This window comes from Colossoma macropomum, unplaced genomic scaffold (genome assembly GCF_904425465.1).
Source record: "Colossoma macropomum unplaced genomic scaffold, Colossoma_macropomum, whole genome shotgun sequence".
NCBI lineage: Eukaryota > Metazoa > Chordata > Actinopteri > Characiformes > Serrasalmidae > Colossoma > Colossoma macropomum.
Genome location: NW_023494791.1, coordinates 28242347 through 28260990, shown reverse-complemented (window position 1 = coordinate 28260990; position 18644 = coordinate 28242347). Strand labels below are relative to the sequence as shown.

Below are 18644 nucleotides of genomic sequence, written 5' to 3'. Positions count from 1 at the left end.
ACAGTTATTCAACTTACTACATTGACAACTAATAGTATTTCATCAGAAAGCTCCACTCAATCCACACTCAGCACCTTGACAGAAGTGTTGTCCAATCCTATGCCAGATACCACATCATCAATTCCAAGCACAGGTTCCACTGCATTTCTGACAGAGGAGGGATCAACAAGTCAGCAGTCTTCCACATCTGAAATTTCAACATCATCTATGCCTGAAACTACCACAGCAGTAACTGCATCAATTAATGCATTGCCCTACACTCCATCTGCAACAACTCCTACTTCAACCAGTAGTGGCGACACTTTGTCAGTTTCAACATTTCAAACACAAGACCTGACAATAGGAACAGATACTACTGTTGATATGTCAACAAAAACAAGTGTAGAATCAGAAAGCTCTACCCAAACACCTCTCACAACAATCCTAGAGGTGTTGTCTACACAAAATCCAAAAACAACAATACTTAGTCTAATTGAACTTTCCACAATACATCCCACAGACATAGGATCAACTATGCCTGAAAGTACAACAGTAGAGACTGCACTGATGTCTTCATTGCCCACTACTGCTTCTGGAACAGCTTCTTCTTCAGCCAACAGTGGTGAGTCTTTATCAGTGTCAACTTCCGGAACACAAGATTTCGCAACAGGACCAATTATGCAGTTTGCTACACTGACAACTAATAGTATAGCATCAGACAGCTCCACTCAATCCACACTCAGCACCTTGACCAAAGTGTTGTCAACTCCTACTCCAGATACCACATCAACTCCAAGCACGCTTTCACATGCATCTCCAACAGAGGAGGGACCAACTACTCAGCAGTTTTCCACACTTGAAATTTCAATATCATCTATCCCTGAAATTACCACCGCAGTAACTACATCAATTCATGCATTGCCTGACACTCCATCTGCAACAACTCCTACTTCAACCAGTAGTGGTGACACTTTGTCAGTTTCAACATTTCAAACACAAGACCTGACAATAGGAACAGATACTACTGTTGATATGTCAACAAAAACAAGTGTAGAATCAGAAAGCTCTACCCAAACACCTCTCACAACAATCCTAGAGGTGTTGTCTACACAAAATCCAAAAACAACAATACTTAGTCTAATTCAACTTTCCACAGTACATCCCACAGACGTAGGATCATCTATGCCTGAAAGTACCACAGCAGAGACTACACTGATGTCTTCATTGCCCACTACTGCTTCTGGAACAGCTTCTTCTTCAGCCAACAGTGGTGAGTCTGTGTCATTGTCAAATTCCAGAACACAAGGTTTCACGACAGAAACAGTTATTCAACTTACTACATTGACAACTAATAGTATTTCATCAGAAAGCTCCACTCAATCCACACTCAGCACCTTCACAGAAGTGTTGTCCACTCCTATGCCAGATACCACATCATCAATTCCAAGCACAGGTTCCACTGCATTTCTGACAGAGGAGGGATCAACAAGTCAGCAGTCTTCCACATCTGAAATTTCAACATCATCTATGCCTGAAACTACCACAGCAGTAACTGCATCAATTAATGCATTGCCCTACACTCCATCTGCAACAACTCCTACTTCAACCAGTAGTGGCGACACTTTGTCAGTTTCAACATTTCAAACACAAGACCTGACAATAGGAACAGATACTACTGTTGATATGTCAACACAAACAAGTGTAAAATCAGAAAGCTCTACCCAAACACCTCTCACCAACCCCCTAGAGGTGTCGTCTACACAAAATCCAAAAATGACAATAGTTACTCTAAGTGAACTTTCCACAATACATCTCACAGACATAGTATCAACTACGCCTGAAAGTACCAGAGCAGAGACTACACTGATGTCTTCATTGCCCACTACTGCTTCTGGAACAGCTTCTTCTTCAGCCAACAGTGGTGAGTTTGTGTCAGTGTCAACTTCCGGAACCCAAGATTTCACAACAGGAACAGATATTCAAATTAATACTTTGACAACTAAAGTTGTAGAATCAGTCAGCTCCACTCAACCTTCACTTAGCACCATGACAGAATTGTTGTCAATTCCTATTCCAGATACCACATCTTCAACTCCAAGTGCACTTTCAACTGAGTTGTTGATCCCTCCTCTGACAGAGGAGGGATCAACAACTCAGCAACTTTCCATATCTAAGTCTTCAACAACATTATATACACCTGAAATAACCACAGTAATGTCTACCTCTGTAGCTCATTCACTGCCTGCCACTGCCTTTGCAATAACTCCTCCAACTTCTACCAATGCTGGCCAGAGTCTGTTACTTTCAATATCTCAGACAGAAGGTTTGAAAACAGATAAATTTACCACAGTTCAGATTTTGACGAACAAAATCGTAGAATCACACAGCTCCAGCCAAACTACACCGGGTACCATGACAGAAATGTTGCTAACACTAACTCCAGTCATGATATCATTGAGCTTGAGCACAATTTACCCATTGTCTCCCATAGATGTAGCAACAGCAACTCAGCAGTTTTCCACTTTTATAAGTTCAACCACAGTGAATACACCTGAAACTGTTACAGAAGTGGCTACATTGACTCCTTCTTTTCCCTCTTTTGCTTCTGCAACAACTACTTCTTCAGCTAATATTGCTGAAACTTTTTCCGTATCAACCTCCCAAACACAAAAATTAACCACAAGAAGAGTTACTACTGCTGATGTGTTAACAAAACAAATAATAGAATCACAAAGCTCTACCCAATCCAAAGTAAGCACCACGATAGAGGCGTCATCAACACTTAGTCCAGCATTAACAACAGTTACTTCAAGCACACCTTCCACAGTAACTCCTACAGACAAAGGACCAACAACACAGTGGTTTGACACATCTGCAGCTTCAAAACCAGTAACTATGCCTGAAAGTACCACAACAGTAACTACTCTGACTCCTTCCTTGCCCATCACTGGTTCTGCAACAACTTCTGCTTCAGCTAACAGTGGTGAGTCTGTGTCAAAGCCAATTCCAGCTACCACATCACTGAGTTCAAACACAATTTCTTCAGTGTCTTCCATAGAGGTATTATCAAAAACTCAGCAATTTTCCACATCTGAAACTTCAACAATAGCATTTAAACCTGAAATCTCCACAGCATTGAGTACACCAACTATTTCATCGCTTCTGCAACAACCCCTACTTCACCCAACACAGGTGAAACTTTACCAGTTCCAGCATTCCAAACAGTTAACACAGTTCATATTTTGACAACTAAAATGGTAGGCTCAGAAAGCCCCCCCAATCCACTCATAGCACTTTGAAAGAAGTGTCATCAACACTATTTCCAGAAACAACCATTTTTAATCAAAGCACACTTTCCACAATAAGTCCTAAAGACATAGGATCAATATCTCAGCAGTTTTACACATCTGCAACTAAAACAACAAGAACTGTGCCTGAAACATCAACTGCAGTGATTACATTGACTCCTTCATTGCCCACCTCTGCTTCTGCAACAGCTCCTACTTCAGCCAATAGTGCTGAGTCTTGGTCAGTTTTAACTTCCCTAACAAAGGATTTCCCAACAGTAACAGTGACAACAGATCAATTCTTGACAAATAAAATTGTACAATCAGAAAGCTCTACCCAATCTACACTGAGTACAATGACAGAAGTATTGTCAACACCAACTTCAGCTACCACATCATTAAATCCAAGTACAGTTTCCGGTGATTTTCTGACAGAAGAAGGATCAACATCTTAGCAGCTTTCAACACATGAAATGTCAACAACATCATTTACGCCTGAAATTACCACAGCAATAAATACATCAACTTGTTCCATTTCCCAACGCTCTATCTGCAAAAACTCCTACATCTACATACAGTGGGCATTGTTTATCCATTTCAAATTCTCAAACAGAGGATTTGACAACAGAAACAGTTACCCCAGTTCAAATGTTGACAAATAAAATTGTAGAATCAGACAGCTCTACCCAATCCACACTGAGCACTACAATAGAAATGTTGTCTAAGCCTACTCCGGCTACCACATCATTACCTGTAAGCACACTTTTCACTGCTTCTCTGGTTGAAATTCAATTTTCCACATCTCAACCTTCAACAACAGCATCTATGCCTCAAACTATCACAGCAAAGACTACATCAACTCATTCATCGCCCACCACTGCTTCGGAAAAAACTTAGACTTCAACCAATACTTGTGAGATTTTGTCAGTTTCCACCCCTCAGACTGAAGATTTGACAACAGGAAGAGTTACCACATTTCAAATGTTGACAAGTAAAATTGTAGAATCAGACATCTCTCCCCTATCTACACCGGGTAGCACAACAAATATGTTGTCAACAGCAATTCCAGCTACCACATCACTGAGTTCAAGCACAATTTCTACAGTGTCGCCTACAGAGGTATCATCAAAAACTCAGCAATTTTCCACATCTCAGCATTCAACACCAGAAATGTTAACATCATCTATGCCTGAAACTACCACAGCAGTAACTACATCAACTCCTTCATTTCCCAACCCTATAACTATGTACAGTGGGCAGAGTTTGTCAGTTTCAAAACCACAGTTACCACAGTTCAAACGTTGACGGATAAAATTATACGATCAGACAGCTCTACGCAATCTACACTGAGCACAACAACAGAAACTCAAAAATTTCACACATCTGCAATTTCAATGACAGTAACTATGCCTAAAACTATAACAGCAGTGACTATACTGACTCCTTCATTGCCCACCACTGCTTCTGCAACAACTCCTACTTCAGCCAATAGTGCTAAGCCTTTGTCAGTTTCAAATTCACAAACACAAGATTTCACAACAGGTATAGTTAACACGGTTCATATGTTGACAAATAAAATTCTAGAATTAAAAAGCTCTACCCAGTCCACACTGAGCACCACAACTGAAAAATTGAAAACAAATGTAGAATTAGAAACATTAATGATGCCCACATTTAGCACCACAACAGAAGTGTTGTCATACATTTCAAACACACTTTCCACAACATCTCCCACATCATCTTCACAGCAATTTTCACATCAGAAATTTCAAAAACACTTACTGTTCATGAAACATCCACAGCACTTACTCCATCATTTACCACACTGCTTTGATAACAACTCCTAGTTCAACCATTAGTGCTGAGGCATCAATTTTATGCCACACAGCACAGGCTTTCAATAGAAACCATCACAATAATTGATACTTTGATTATTAAAACATAGTATCAGAAATCTCTATCAAATCCACACTTAGCACAGTGACAGAGGTTCCTCAGCCCCTACTCTAATTAAAAAATATTCACTCCAAGCACATTGTTAATAATTTCTCCCACAGAGGTAAAACTGACAAATCAGCAGTTGTCCACATCTGAAAGGTTAACAATATTAACAACACCTGATTCTATAAAAGATGTGACTACACAGACTCCTTAATTTACCACCACTCCTTCTATGACAACTCCCAGTTCAAGCATTAATGCTGAGACATTGTCAGATTTATCTTTGACAACACTTTTGTCACTTTTTACATGAGGAAAATTTGGAACAATTGTGTTGACAAATGAAATTGTAGCACCAGACAATTCCACCTAATCCACATTTAGCACTATAACAAAAATGTCATCCCAGTCCACACTTAGCACCATGACAAAATTTTGCCAATACCTACTCCAGAAACATTATTGGCTGCGTCAAACACACTTTCCACGGTATCTACTTCTCAGATAGGATTTACAGCTCTGCAGTTTTTTCTCAGCTGAAACTTCAACAACAGTACCTTTGCCTAAAACTACCACAGTGATGGCTACAACAACTTATTCATTGACCACCACTGCTTCTACAACATCTCCTAGTTTAACCATTAGTACTGAGGCATTGTCAGTTTAATCGTCCACTTCCACACACATTGTATATGTGCCTGTGCTGACTCCTGGTTTAGGCACTAACACGGAAGATTTATCATCATTTTTTAAACAAACAGATTTTACAGTTGCAAGAGCTAAAACAAATGAAACATCTGTCACTACAAATCACAAAACCTTCTGTACAGTCCTCAATAAATGTCTCCTCATTGCCAATGCTTTCACCAAATGCACTTACCTCCCTGGTTACAGTGGACAAAAATGTTAACTCCACAAACCCAACAGCAATGTAAACTACTTAAGCTATTACCAGAACAACAATGGGCTCCTATATTTCATGTAATAATTTTACAACAATCTTAAAATCATTATCTGTCTCAACAATTACTTATATGAATGATACTGTAAACATAGATGTACATTCATTTTAAAAGCTTGGACTACTCAATTCCAACAGTCATTAGTAATGTAACTGATGTTGGTCAAACAAGAAGTCAATATAATTTAACATTTGTTTTCTTTGTGTTTGCAGCAGGGATGCATGAAACATCTCCATCTGCAAATACCATACAAATGTAGGTAAAATCTTTAAAAAAAATTGAATCTTCAAAAAAAAATTGAAAACCAAGTTTAAAATGACCAATATAAAGAAAGGACAACAATGCATAATCTTCTATAAATTTGTTTTATAGGTCTGGTTCTGCTATGGTCCAGAGCAGGCTGGTGTTCAGCCCTTCCACTCCCATCCCCAGTGAAAGTTTGGTCCTCAGCACTATTAGAACTCTGATCAACTCTCGACTCTCAAACCTGAGTGATCTTGTTAAAGTGCTGACGTTTACCTTTCAAAGTATGTTTTCTTTCTAAATAAAATATACCATAACAACTGTCTTAAGCAGTCCTACACAAAACATTTTATCAAAGTTAAATCATTACATTTTTCATTTTTTTTCCACAGAAGATTTAAACACTTCCTATGCGGTCATTTTCACAATCAGTCTCAGTAATATCAGCTTGCCAGGGAGCACTGACCTCAGGAACAACACCTACATAGAAGTGCAGACCTCCATCAACAAAGTGGTGAGTTTACATTCCCCTCCTTCTCCTATAGCAGTATAATTTAGAGCCCCTGAAGCAAGACCTCCAAACAGTACAGATTAGTGTTTTCCAAACTCTTACACAATAGTTTCTTATCATCAGCTCACTGTCAAACACTTCATGTTGATTCAGGTCTCTTACAGCAGGTTCAGATGAGATTAGCATATCAAGGGGTGTCAGGACACGCATGTTAAAATTGTTTTTTTGTCTATACGGGGGGCATGAGATGGTACATACTGTGTATCGATTAGGGTTAGATTCAGGGATGCAGGAAGTGAGGGTGCTGAGGGGGCTGCAGCACTCCCTCATTACAGTATTGCAACTGCTAAAAATATTTACATCAAATAAACGGTCTAAACTTTAGAATAATTTGAGTGTAGTATAGAGCAATGTGTGACTGTTTTCAAGCAGAGTTTTTATTTTTAGATTTAAAAAATCTGCAATAGCCCTGCATTGCAGATTTGTGTGTGTTGCTAAAACACATGCAGGCTGAAGTTCAAAGAGCAAAAATGTAAGCCAGTTCTGAGCTCCAAAGCAGCCTAGTTTTTAAAACTTAAAAAGAACCATCTAATGTAATAATCAAGTTTTTTATCCACCATTATTTCTCCCACTCAATGCGCCTTTGAGTGTTAAATCTCAGTGTTTGACTGTGGGAGTGATACAATCACTTACTGCGCTGCATATCAACAATCTGATTGGTTGCCACTGAGCTCATTTACATAAAGTTCATCCAGAATGAGAGAGCAGAGTGATGTGCATCAGCGGATTAATGTGTCATTTATATTTATATATTGTCATCTCTTGCCTCATTATAGCACATTATTATGACATGTTCTGTTAGATGTAATTACGCAAAAAAAATCAAATGGAAAAAGGCTAATTGTTTTGCATCGTATACACTGCTTAAAATTTCAGCACTCTCAACTTCCGGCATTCCTGGTTAGATTTCATGCTATATAATGCATGTTCACGGGAATAGATTTTATAGTTCTGCTTAACACAATCCATGTTAGTCTTTTTTTAACGTAAAATTTTAAACAACATAAAACATTGCTGCACAGCTCTCAGAACTGGAAAAAACTGGTGTGGTTAACTCAGCTTGAACAAACCTTCTTATTCTCCAACTTCTAACCTGAACTTTCCAATCCACTTTAAATGGTGCAGCAATTACATTCTGGCACCTGAGGAGAATTCAAACAAGAACCTAACTTTAGCATTGGGTGCATTTCCCAAAAATGTCACTGAACAACTAGTTGAGACGATCATTTTGAACACTCTTTCTCTACAGTTACCACAGTGGTTACTTAATGACACTTTCAGGGAATGCGGTCCTGGTAGGTTGCCGGGAATGGTCAACCTTTAAAGGATGTTATGATGCAACCCCTGGTGCTGGCCTCTAAATGCTCATGGGGCATCAGCATGGCCTTGCCAGGAGGCTCATGGGATGCGTGCACACTCTGGAAAAGGGACTTAAATGTTGTATATGTTGTTGTTTGTCAGATAAAGGCCAGAGTATTCTTTTTTGTTCATTTTATGTCTTCTAAGAAAATGATTTGTGCCAGTTATCCCTTCAACAAGCATCAATGTCTTTTTGGAAAAAAAATGGAATTGGCAAAAAATAGATAAATAAATAAATGCAAAAGTTATTTTAGCATTCTTTTCTAAATGTGCACTTGCAACATATCATGATCCAGAATCAGCAATATGTGTTTGTATCATTGCCCCCCAGTTAATTACTGCTTTAAATGACATATTCCTTCAATCAGAATTTGTTTTGTTATTGTATCTCTTGAACCAATGTGACTTTTCAAACTTCAACATGGCATAGATTCAGCTGTGATAAATTGGAATAAAGCATAAAACCTAATTTAAAATTGCATTTAATATTGCAAGGTGGTGTCTGTGTACCTATTATTTTGTGTATCCATTTATAATTTGTTTGGACCTCAGTTTGATTCGCATATTGAAAACTGTTTTTTATTGTTTTTAGATGCGCAATGATGTATCACTTTATATCTCACCAAATGTCTTTGTTTCTCTCACCAGCTAAACATGCTTCTGAATGACCCTGATGCAGAACCATTTGAACCTAAGAGATCTGTCTTCATGTAAGCTGACGATGGCATTTTGTATATATATATATATATATATATATATATATATATAAACACATATTTTTTGGTATTTGAATACTTTCCAGAACACAAGGCAAACCATTTGTCTTTCATTCTACCCACGCATTTATACCCTTCCCATAACTATGTCAGTAAGAAAATAAACAAATTAGAAAGAAAGAAAATCATAAGCAGCATACATTTTGATTATGAATTGTACACTTGTTAACCTACTATGAATTTCACGAGCCTGGTTCTCTTAGGGATCTCAGAAGAGCAGGTGCCCTCAGAGGTCTCTATTTCAGGGCCCTTGTCCCATGACTCATTAAATTTTTAGATTGAAGGGGTACAGGAGCTTTGAAACTGATTTGTAAACCTAGACATCTATCTGACTCTGAGGCCATATAAAAATAAAGGTCTTTTGGGGGTTGAAATGTCTCAAAGTTGATAAAATTGGGTTTAACATAACTCTGTATCTGTAAAAAATGAAAGAAATGAGACGGGTGTAATCCAAATTGCAGCTTGAGCTGGGTGGGGCGAGGTGAGCTGAGGGGAAATTATCAATGTAAAGGTCCCCTACAGTTACAATCCCTTTGCTTTTCCATTTCAAAAAAACCTTGTCTGTTTGTGATGGATGAAAGGCATGATTAAAAGCAATAGGGACCAAAGCACTAGTGTCAGAAATTTTAAATGCTTTCCTAATCTGGTGAGTGACCCAGCCCATCAATGACAGGGGATGCACCCTCCAGGACTGCATATTTCTTTTAAGTTTATCTAGCATAGCTTTATAGTTTAGCCTCTCATAATCTCTTGATGATGTAATCCCAAAGTTGGAGCTCAGGAAAATCAAATCTACACTAACATATCGCTGTTGTCGGAAGAAAACCTTGTACCTCCAAAATGGTAACTTTACAGGAGAAGGAAAAAAACCTACATTACTTTTAATGTAAGTCAGTGGAACCAGACTTTTTCCCAAGTCATTTTGGGCCATTTCTTTTGGTTCATTCATCATGGAATCCACATACAATGTAATTCTCATTTTCAAATTATGTCAAAAACTGAAAAACATAAAAAATGGACATACAAGATTTTCTTCCAAAAGCTGCGACATAATGGCATAAACATACTTTTTGCCAGTTAACTGTGTACCCAGATATACAGCCTGAGACATTTATAAGTTTGAGCAGGAGTGGTCATGTTTTGCCACAATGGAAAGAGTCACTATCAGATATTGACCATTAGCATCACTCTTGGTGCATAAATGTTTGATTGATATTTTTGCATATTAATATGGATGCTCCATGAGCTTTTCGCCTATCCATTTGCCTTGCCAAGAAAAATGCAAAACAGATTTTCAGATTTATGCCTGGATGAAAAAAGGTCTCTTTTCAAAGGTGAAGATGACATGCACTGGCTTTAAATTTTGTGTCACCCTGTGACACTGTCTGTAGGTTCTGTGTGTCTTGTAGTGCATGTCTCATAGTCTGTTTGATGCTATCATAGTTTGCACTTTCAATACAGAAGCCACTAACACACTGAACCTTGCATTCTTGAAGAAGTCCATTTTCTTAAGTCAAGTTTTAGATGACGCTTACTCTTCATCATTGAGAGGCTCGAATAGCCTCAACATGGGTAGCAGTCCCGCTAACACTGGTAGCATGGTCGTTTATGTTTGCTAGCATGTTATTGTGTGGAAACCATTTATGTTAACTAAGATCCTACTCACAGAAGGCTCGAACACACAAACATTTACAAGACCAGCGAAGGCGTGAGAGCCGAGCCGAGCCGAGCCGAGCTGAGCTAAACTAAACTAAACTAAACTAAACTGAGCTGAGCTGAACTGAACAAGAAAAAAAAAGGACTGAAAAGTCCCAGCAAGTGTTTTGTCTTAATTTATCTGTGGGCTGAAAAGCTGAGTGGTTTTTGCACTGTGTATAAATAATAAAAAGCTCTCCGTCTTCACACCTGCCCCCGGCGTCCTTCCTCCACCCATCATTAAAGTTGTTACAGTGGTGCCGAAACCCGGGAGGACTGGACGAACGTCGCCATGGAGTCCTCACCGCTTGGAGAGATAGTTAAAGCACTCTCCCTCCTGCAGCAGACACAGCATCAAGCTCTCCTGGACGTCCAGCGGGAAAACCAGGCCCACTTCGAGGCCCTGGCTCAGGGCCAAGAGGCGGACAGGAAGCTTCTCCAGAGTTTGTTGTCAGCCACCAGTACTCCAGCTCCAGCTACCATCTCCATCTCGAAGATAACTCCACAAGACGACCCCGAAGCGTTCGTGGAGCTCTTCGAGAGAGCGGCAGAAGACCAGGGGTGGCCGAAAATGGACTGGGCCATCTGACTGTTACCCCTGCTCACGGGGGAAGCCCAGCTTGCCGCCCAACAGCTCCCCGCTCAATCGCAGCTGGAGTACGACGAGCTTAAAAATGGCCATCCTTCAGAGGGTTGGTCGAACTCTGGAACAACACCGTCAGCAGTTCTGCACGCTGACACTCCGAGAGTTTGACCGGCCCTTTGTGCTGGCTCAACAGCTCTGCGATTCCTGCAGGAGGTGGGTCTTGTCTGAAGAATGCAATTCTGAGAAGGTGCTCGACCTGGTGGTGTTGGGGCAGTTCATCGCCCGCTTACCCGAGGAGATGGCAGCTTGGGTCCAGTGCCACCAACCGGAATCGCTGGACGAGGCCACAAAGCTGGCAGAGGCGCACATGGCGGCGTATTCAGGGGCAGGAACCCCCAGCCAGCCAATACCTCTCTCTCCTTCTCTGTCTCTCCCTATTCCCGCCCCCAGAAAGAAGGGAACTCTAGCCCCCAAACCCTTTCCCCACTCTTGTCCTCCCCGCAACCCCCCCTTTCTACCTCCCGTACCCCCCTCCCTGCAGCTACTCATGGTCTACCTCCTCTCTCTGCACAGGGGGCAACAGCTGAGCCCACAAGAGCTGGGGTGAAGCTTGGGCAGATGTGTTGGCGATGTGGGGAGCCCGGACATTTCCAGGACCAGTGCTACCACATGGAGGTCGGAACATTGGTCCGGGTTCCCACGTTGCCACCCACCTCCCCTGATTGAGCTGGAGCGTACTGCATACCAATGAGTATATCAAGCCTTGGTGGATTCTGGCTATAATCAAACCACGATTCACCAATGCTTGATTCAAGATGCGGCATTGGAGAGGGCATATCGGGTGGAGGTGCGGTGTGTCCACGGAGATGTACACAATTATCCTGTCCTACCCATTACAATCGAGTTTCGGAGAAAAAAGCATAGCATGAAGGCAGCGGTTAGTCCTCGCCTTACCCGTCTTCTGATTTTGGGGACAAATTGGCTGCAGTTTGGGGTGTTAGTGAAGGCTTTGGTAGAGGATGGGTCCCGTAGTACTATAAGGAAGGGGGCATGTGCCGCGCTTGAGGCAGGCAGGCAGGCTTCCGCATCCGTCTGTGAGAGCTCCTGACCGAGGGGGGGGGCAGGAGATGGTTCCTCTGGGGGTGGGGCCGAACCTGACAGTGTGGCTGCGCCTCCGGGGGTTACCCTCCTGGCTCACCTTGGGGATTTCCCTCTGGAGCAGTCACGTGACAATTTGCTGAAGCACGCTTTTGACCAAGTAAAAGTTATTGATGGTCAGTTGCTCGAGCCGGGGTGGCCCTTGTCAAATCCGCATTTTTCACTCATTAAAAATAGATTATACAGAGTGATGTGGGACACTCAAATATCGATTCATTTCAACCCAGCTTTTAATACCGAAAAGCCGTAGGGAAATGTTATTCCATGCGGCTCATAATAATCCCGTGGCAGGGCATCTGGGACAAGAGAAGACACTTAATCGTCTAAAGGTCCGCTTCTACTGGCCGGGCAGCTCGTAAACCCTCCGGCCATTCCAAAAGCGCCTTTGCACCCCCTTTCATTAATTGAGGTCCTCTTCGAAAGAATTGGCATGGACCTTGTCAGACCATTGGATCGAAGCACACGTGGGTATCGCTTTATATTGGTCTTAGTAGATTATGCAACGCGATATCCAGAAGTGATGCCTCTTCGCAACATTTCAGCACATACCTTTGCAGAGGCACTCTTCAAAGTGATCTCCTGAGTCGGGATCCCGAAAGAGATCCTGACTAATCAGGGCTCAACGTTCATGTCACGCACTTTACGCAAACTATACAAATTGTTGGGCATTAAATCGATTTGTACCAGTGTTTACCACCCCCAAACGGATGGACTGGTCGAACGCTTTAACCAAACCCTTAAAAATATGACTCGGAAGTTCGTTCACGAGGACGCTAAAAATTAGGACAAGTGTCTAGAACCCCTGTTGTTTGCAGTGCAAGAGATCCCACAAGCCTCCTTGGGGTTTTCTCCTTTTGAATTATTGTATGGGAGGAGACCCAGGGGCGTTCTAGACATCATTAAAGAGTACTCGGAAGGAGGGACCTTCAAACAGCAAAAATGGAATCCAGTACGTTCTTGACCTGAGAGCAAAACTCCAAGCACTGGGGCACTTAAGTCAGGAGAATTTACTCCAGGCTCAAGAACATCAGAGCCGCACCTACAACAGGGCACTCGCCTGCATAGGTTTTCACCAGGAGACAAAGTGCTCATTTTACTCCCCACAACGAGCTCCAAATTGCTCGCCAACTGGCAAGGACCCTTTGAGATCATACGGCGAGTGGGAGAAGTTGACTATGAGGTCAGATGGACAGACAGAGGCGGGGCACTTCCTTAAACTCCTTCCATCTCCTTAAACCCTGCAGGGAGGTGGTCCTTGTTTCTCTGGCGACGGTGGTTCCTGAGAGAGCCGAGTTGGGCCAGAGGTCCCAACCAAACTTAATCACACTCCAGTCCCCTGTGGGGACCAGCTCTCCCTGTCCCAAAAAGCAGAGGTGGCAAAGTTACAAATGGAGTTTTCTGACATGTTTTCACCTCTGCCTGGCCTTACTGACCTCATAGAGCACCACATTGAAACTCCTCCTGGCGTGGTTGTACGCAGCCAGCCTTATCACTTGCCTGAGCACAAAAAAAGGTGGTTCAGGATGAAATTAAGGCTATGCTCGATATGGGAGTAATCAAAGAGTCCCACAGTGATTGGAGCAGCCCTGTGGTGCTTGTCCCCAAGCCTGACAGGACTGTTTGTTTCTGTGATGTCTAAATTCGATGCCTATCCAGTGCCACGTGTTGATGAACTGCTCGATCGGTTAGGTGCTGCTCGATTTTACTTGACACTGGATTTGAGCAAGGGCTACTGGCAGATCCCCTTGACTCCAGTATCCCGAGAAAAAAACGGCTTTCCCCATGCCATTTGGGTTACACCAATTCGTCACCCTCCCTTTCGGGTTATTTGGAGCACTGGCCACGTTTCAGCGACTCATGGATAGAATTCTCTGCCCCCACTGTGCTTATGCTGCTGCCTATTTAGATGACATTATCATATACAGCAATGATTAGCAGTGGCACGTGCAACATTTGAGGGCGGTTCTGAGATCGCTGAGACGGACGGGGCTTACGGCCAACCCAAAGAAGTGTGCGATTGGACGGGTGGAGGTACAGTATCTGGGCTTCCACTTGGGTCATGGACAGGTGCGTCCCCAAATTGATAAGATGGCGGCAATTGCGATCTGCCTGAGACCCAAGACAAAAAGGAGGTCAGACGGTTCCTGGGGCTGGATGGCTATTATCGTAGGTTTATACCTAATTATTCGGACGTCACCAGCCCGCTGACTGATCTCACTAAAAAGGGAGCAAGTGGGGTGGGGTGTCGGCCAGACAGCTGCCCGGCCTGCATTAGGCGGTGGGGGTATGTGGAGAAGGGGGTGTGGCCGAGCGTTGAATGCAAGACAGAGAAGCCGGTCCGGCTGAACCAGTGGGCTAAGTAGCTGATGATGTTCACCTGTGCCTTGTTTCTGCCAGCCTACTTATAGTCATCTCTTCCCTTAGTAGGTGGCAGAGCCCAGAGAGAGAAGGAGACCAGTGAAGGCGTGAGAGCCGAGCCGAGCTAAACTAAACTAAACTGAGCTGAGCTGAACTGAACAAGAAAGAAAAAAGGACTGAAAAGTCCCAGCAAGCGTCTTGTCTTAATTTATTTGTAGGCTGAAAAGCTGAGTGTTTTTTGCGTTGTGTATAAATAATAAAAAGCTCTCCGTCTTCACAACTGCCCCCAGCATCCTTTCTCCACCAATCATTAAAGTTGTTACACATGGATTTTGGGAATGCAGTGATAGCCGCTTCTGTGTGTAACTTAAAGGAAACCAGTTCTCCATTAAGTAGTATTTTTCATTTGCAAATATTGTCTGCATTTTAAGTCTGAACAGTTTAAAGGTCATAGAAGTGAACTCTTCATAAATTCTGTCATTGTGAACTAATGCTTCAACTCGTTGCACTTACCTGCAGACAAAAAGTGTCCTTTTTTCTGCATTTTCTGCAGTCAACCTCTCTGGCTGGACTCCACGTGTGTTGAGGAGTTTTCATAAATCTTTTGGAGCATTTCACCTGTGTGTTTTCTGTGTTGACCCCTGTGGTTTGTGCGAGATCATTTTCTGATTAGACATCTTCTGTGCTACAACTGTATCCATTAGTTTCTTTTATTTTTGCTGTTTCATGTCTGATCAGATGCTGTTGTTTCTTGACTTCTTCACTTTCCCCTGCATTATCGTTTTTGCCAGAGTCAGATCTGTGTCCAGTTGTAACTTGGAGCAAGCTGACTAGGTATTCGGAATCTCTCCCTGGTAGACCTAAAGCCATTCCATATTGCCCAAAACATTTCAACCACTGCAGCAATGCAGTTCATCAAACCAAAGCTACCCAGTGGCTTCAGGGAGAAAATCTGGTCCATAGGGAATTTACTTTCCTTACATTGAATATGACAGTCCTTTATCTAAGCCCTAGAGCTCCCTCCAGTGGTGTATAACCATTCCACTACAACTATCTGCTGAGCCGTTTCCTTCATTGTAAAAAGGTGCATTTTTGCTTTTTTTTTTTAGATGTAATCATTGCTGAAGTTCGAAAAATCTTTATCTAGACAATTAATTGAACAAAAATGAAATGTTTATTTATTGTGAGAAGAGTGAAACAGCTAATCAAACTGCGTTCCATTCCAAGTATTGCTGATTACTGCCCCAGCAGTGTTTATTTTAATCCCAGATGATCTTTCTCTAATTGTTATAATGCAATGACTGATATAAATACTGACTTACTTTCTTAATGCCACTGATAGAACTTCAGGAAAGCGGATTGAAGGTAGCATGGAGTACAGCTTCCAAGACGAAGATACAAAACAACCACACAGTTTCCTCAGTGAACTTAAAATACCAAGGGGTACGTTAAGGAACATTATTCTGTCAATGAGTGGTCTCGTAATTTTTTTATACCACTTGCTATCAGTTTTACTTACCGCCATTACTTCCTATCTCTTAGCTGCATCTACAACAATTTCTCCAACAACTACAACCAGCCTGCTGCTGACCTCTCCCACAACTTCCTCCAAAATGTATGCATCATTGATGATTTGTACATTAACCATATAAAAAAGTGTGTACGATCTTCATTAAAAATGACTAACATGATGTTTTATTCCTTCAGATCTGGTTTAGCAGTGGTGTACAGCAGGCTGGTGTTCAACTCTTCCTCCCTGGTCCCCAGTGAGAGTTTCATCATTAGTGCTACCAGAACTTTGCTCAGCTCTCGACTCACAAACCTCAATGATTCTACTAAAGTGTTGAACATTACATATGAGAGTATGTTTTCCACCCTAAATTTATCAAAGTTGTAGAATTCTTCATATGATGCTACTCATTTTAAATTTGTAGGTCCAGCCACCAAATTAAAATATATTTGATTTATTCCACAGAAAAAACAGACACCTCCTATGCGCTCCTGTTCACATTCAGCCTTAGTGATATCAGCATGCCGGAGAGCGCTGACCTCAGGAACAAAACTTATATCCAAGTGAAGAACAGCATAAACAAAGCAGTGAGTCTACATTTCCCGTTGTCCTACAGCAGTGAATCATAGAGCCCCTGCAAAGAGACCCCTGCACTCTACTATTTAGTGTTTTCTCAACACTTTCTGTCTAGATTCCAGTAATTAGCTCACTGTTAGTCCGTGGATGTTGATTCAAGTTTCTTACAGCAGGGTCACAGCAAAGTAGCATCCTAAGTTAATGCTCATGACACTCATTCCTTCAGTCTGAATTAATTTTATTATTTGATCTGTCAAACTCATGTGACTTCATTTCAGAATTCAACATAGCATGTATTCAGCTGTGAAATTTTGTTCTGGGTATCATTTTATCAACTGTTTAGGATTCTTTCAGTTTTGATTAGCCTACTGAAGACTAGGTTGTCTAGCACTTCAAAATGTTTGAATAAATATGGACACAAAGATCCATGATATTATTCCTATTTATGAAAGAAAATCTTTGTTTCTCTCTTCAGCTAAACACACTTCTGAATGACCGTAATGCAGAGCCATTTGAACCCAGGAGCTCTGTCTTCACGTAAGCTGACAGACATTCATTGTCATTCCAAATTTGCTTTGTGTAATTGTTATAATGTAATGAATAATTTAAATATCAACTTTCTTTTTTTAATTCCATTGATAGAACTTCAGCAAACCAGGTTGAAGGCAGCATGGAGTACAGCTTCCAAGAGGGAGATACAAAACAACCAGTCAGTTTCCTCAATGAACTAAAAATGCAAAGTGGTAAGTTAAAGAACAGTATCGTTTCAATGTCTGGTCTTGATATCTTCATTCATACCAAGTGCCATGAACTTAACTTACCACCACCTCTTCTTATGTCTTAGCTGTGTCTACAACAGTTTCTCCAGCAACTTCAACCAATCTGCTGTTGACCTCTCCCACAATTTCCTCCAAAATGTAAGTTTTTTTTCTTAATTTGTTTAATGAACAGATATTAAAGTGTGCAAGATCTTCCTTCACAAATGACCAACATAATGTTTTGTTCCTTCAGGTCTGGTTCAGCAGTGGTGAACAGCAAGCTGGTGTTCAACTCTTCCTCTCCGGTTCCCAGTGAGAGTTTGGTCCTCCATGCCGCCAGAACTCTGCTCAGCTCTCGACTCACAAACCTCAGTGATTCTACCAAAGTGTTGAACATCACATATGAGAGTATGATTTCCTTTCTAATTGAATTTTAGTTTTAAAGATGTCTACATCACTGTTCTAATATATTTAAATGTGGTGTTTCATGAGCAAACATAAAAACATTTGATTTATTCCACAGAAAAAACAGACACCTCCTATGCGCTCCTGTTCACATTCAGCCTTAGTAATATCAGCATGCCAGAGAGCGCTGACCTCAGGAACAACACCTACGTCCAAGTGCAGAATTCCATCAATAAAGCAGTGAGTCTACATTTCCCCTTGTCCTACAGCAGTGAATCATAGAGCCCCTGCAAAGAGACCCCTGCACTCTACTATTTAGTGTTATCTCAACACTTTCTGTCTAGATTCCAGTAATTAGCTCACTGTTAGTCCGTGGATGTTGATTCAAGTTTCTTACAGCAGGGTCACAGCAAAGTAGCATCCTAAGTTAATGCTCATGACACTTATTCCTTCAGTCCGAATTAATTTTATTATTCGATC

At 41.6% G+C, this 18644-nt stretch overlaps 1 protein-coding gene across 1 annotated transcript in view; it reads left to right on the top strand.

The window, feature by feature from the left end:
- The first annotated feature begins 513 nt into the window (after nucleotides 1-513).
- wu:fc34e06 (serine-rich adhesin for platelets) overlaps nucleotides 514-18644 on the top strand; it is a 30297-nt gene continuing 12166 nt past the window's right edge. The window contains exons 1-15 of the mRNA XM_036575281.1: nucleotides 514-601; nucleotides 1136-1249; nucleotides 6382-6424; nucleotides 6542-6696; nucleotides 6805-6926; nucleotides 8991-9052; nucleotides 16258-16358; nucleotides 16458-16530; nucleotides 16623-16777; nucleotides 16891-17012; nucleotides 17477-17538; nucleotides 17644-17744; nucleotides 17846-17918; nucleotides 18013-18167; nucleotides 18283-18404. Coding sequence (XP_036431174.1) covers nucleotides 514-601; nucleotides 1136-1249; nucleotides 6382-6424; nucleotides 6542-6696; nucleotides 6805-6926; nucleotides 8991-9052; nucleotides 16258-16358; nucleotides 16458-16530; nucleotides 16623-16777; nucleotides 16891-17012; nucleotides 17477-17538; nucleotides 17644-17744; nucleotides 17846-17918; nucleotides 18013-18167; nucleotides 18283-18404 — 1548 coding nt within the window. The remainder of the gene's footprint in view (nucleotides 602-1135; nucleotides 1250-6381; nucleotides 6425-6541; nucleotides 6697-6804; nucleotides 6927-8990; nucleotides 9053-16257; nucleotides 16359-16457; nucleotides 16531-16622; nucleotides 16778-16890; nucleotides 17013-17476; nucleotides 17539-17643; nucleotides 17745-17845; nucleotides 17919-18012; nucleotides 18168-18282; nucleotides 18405-18644) is intronic.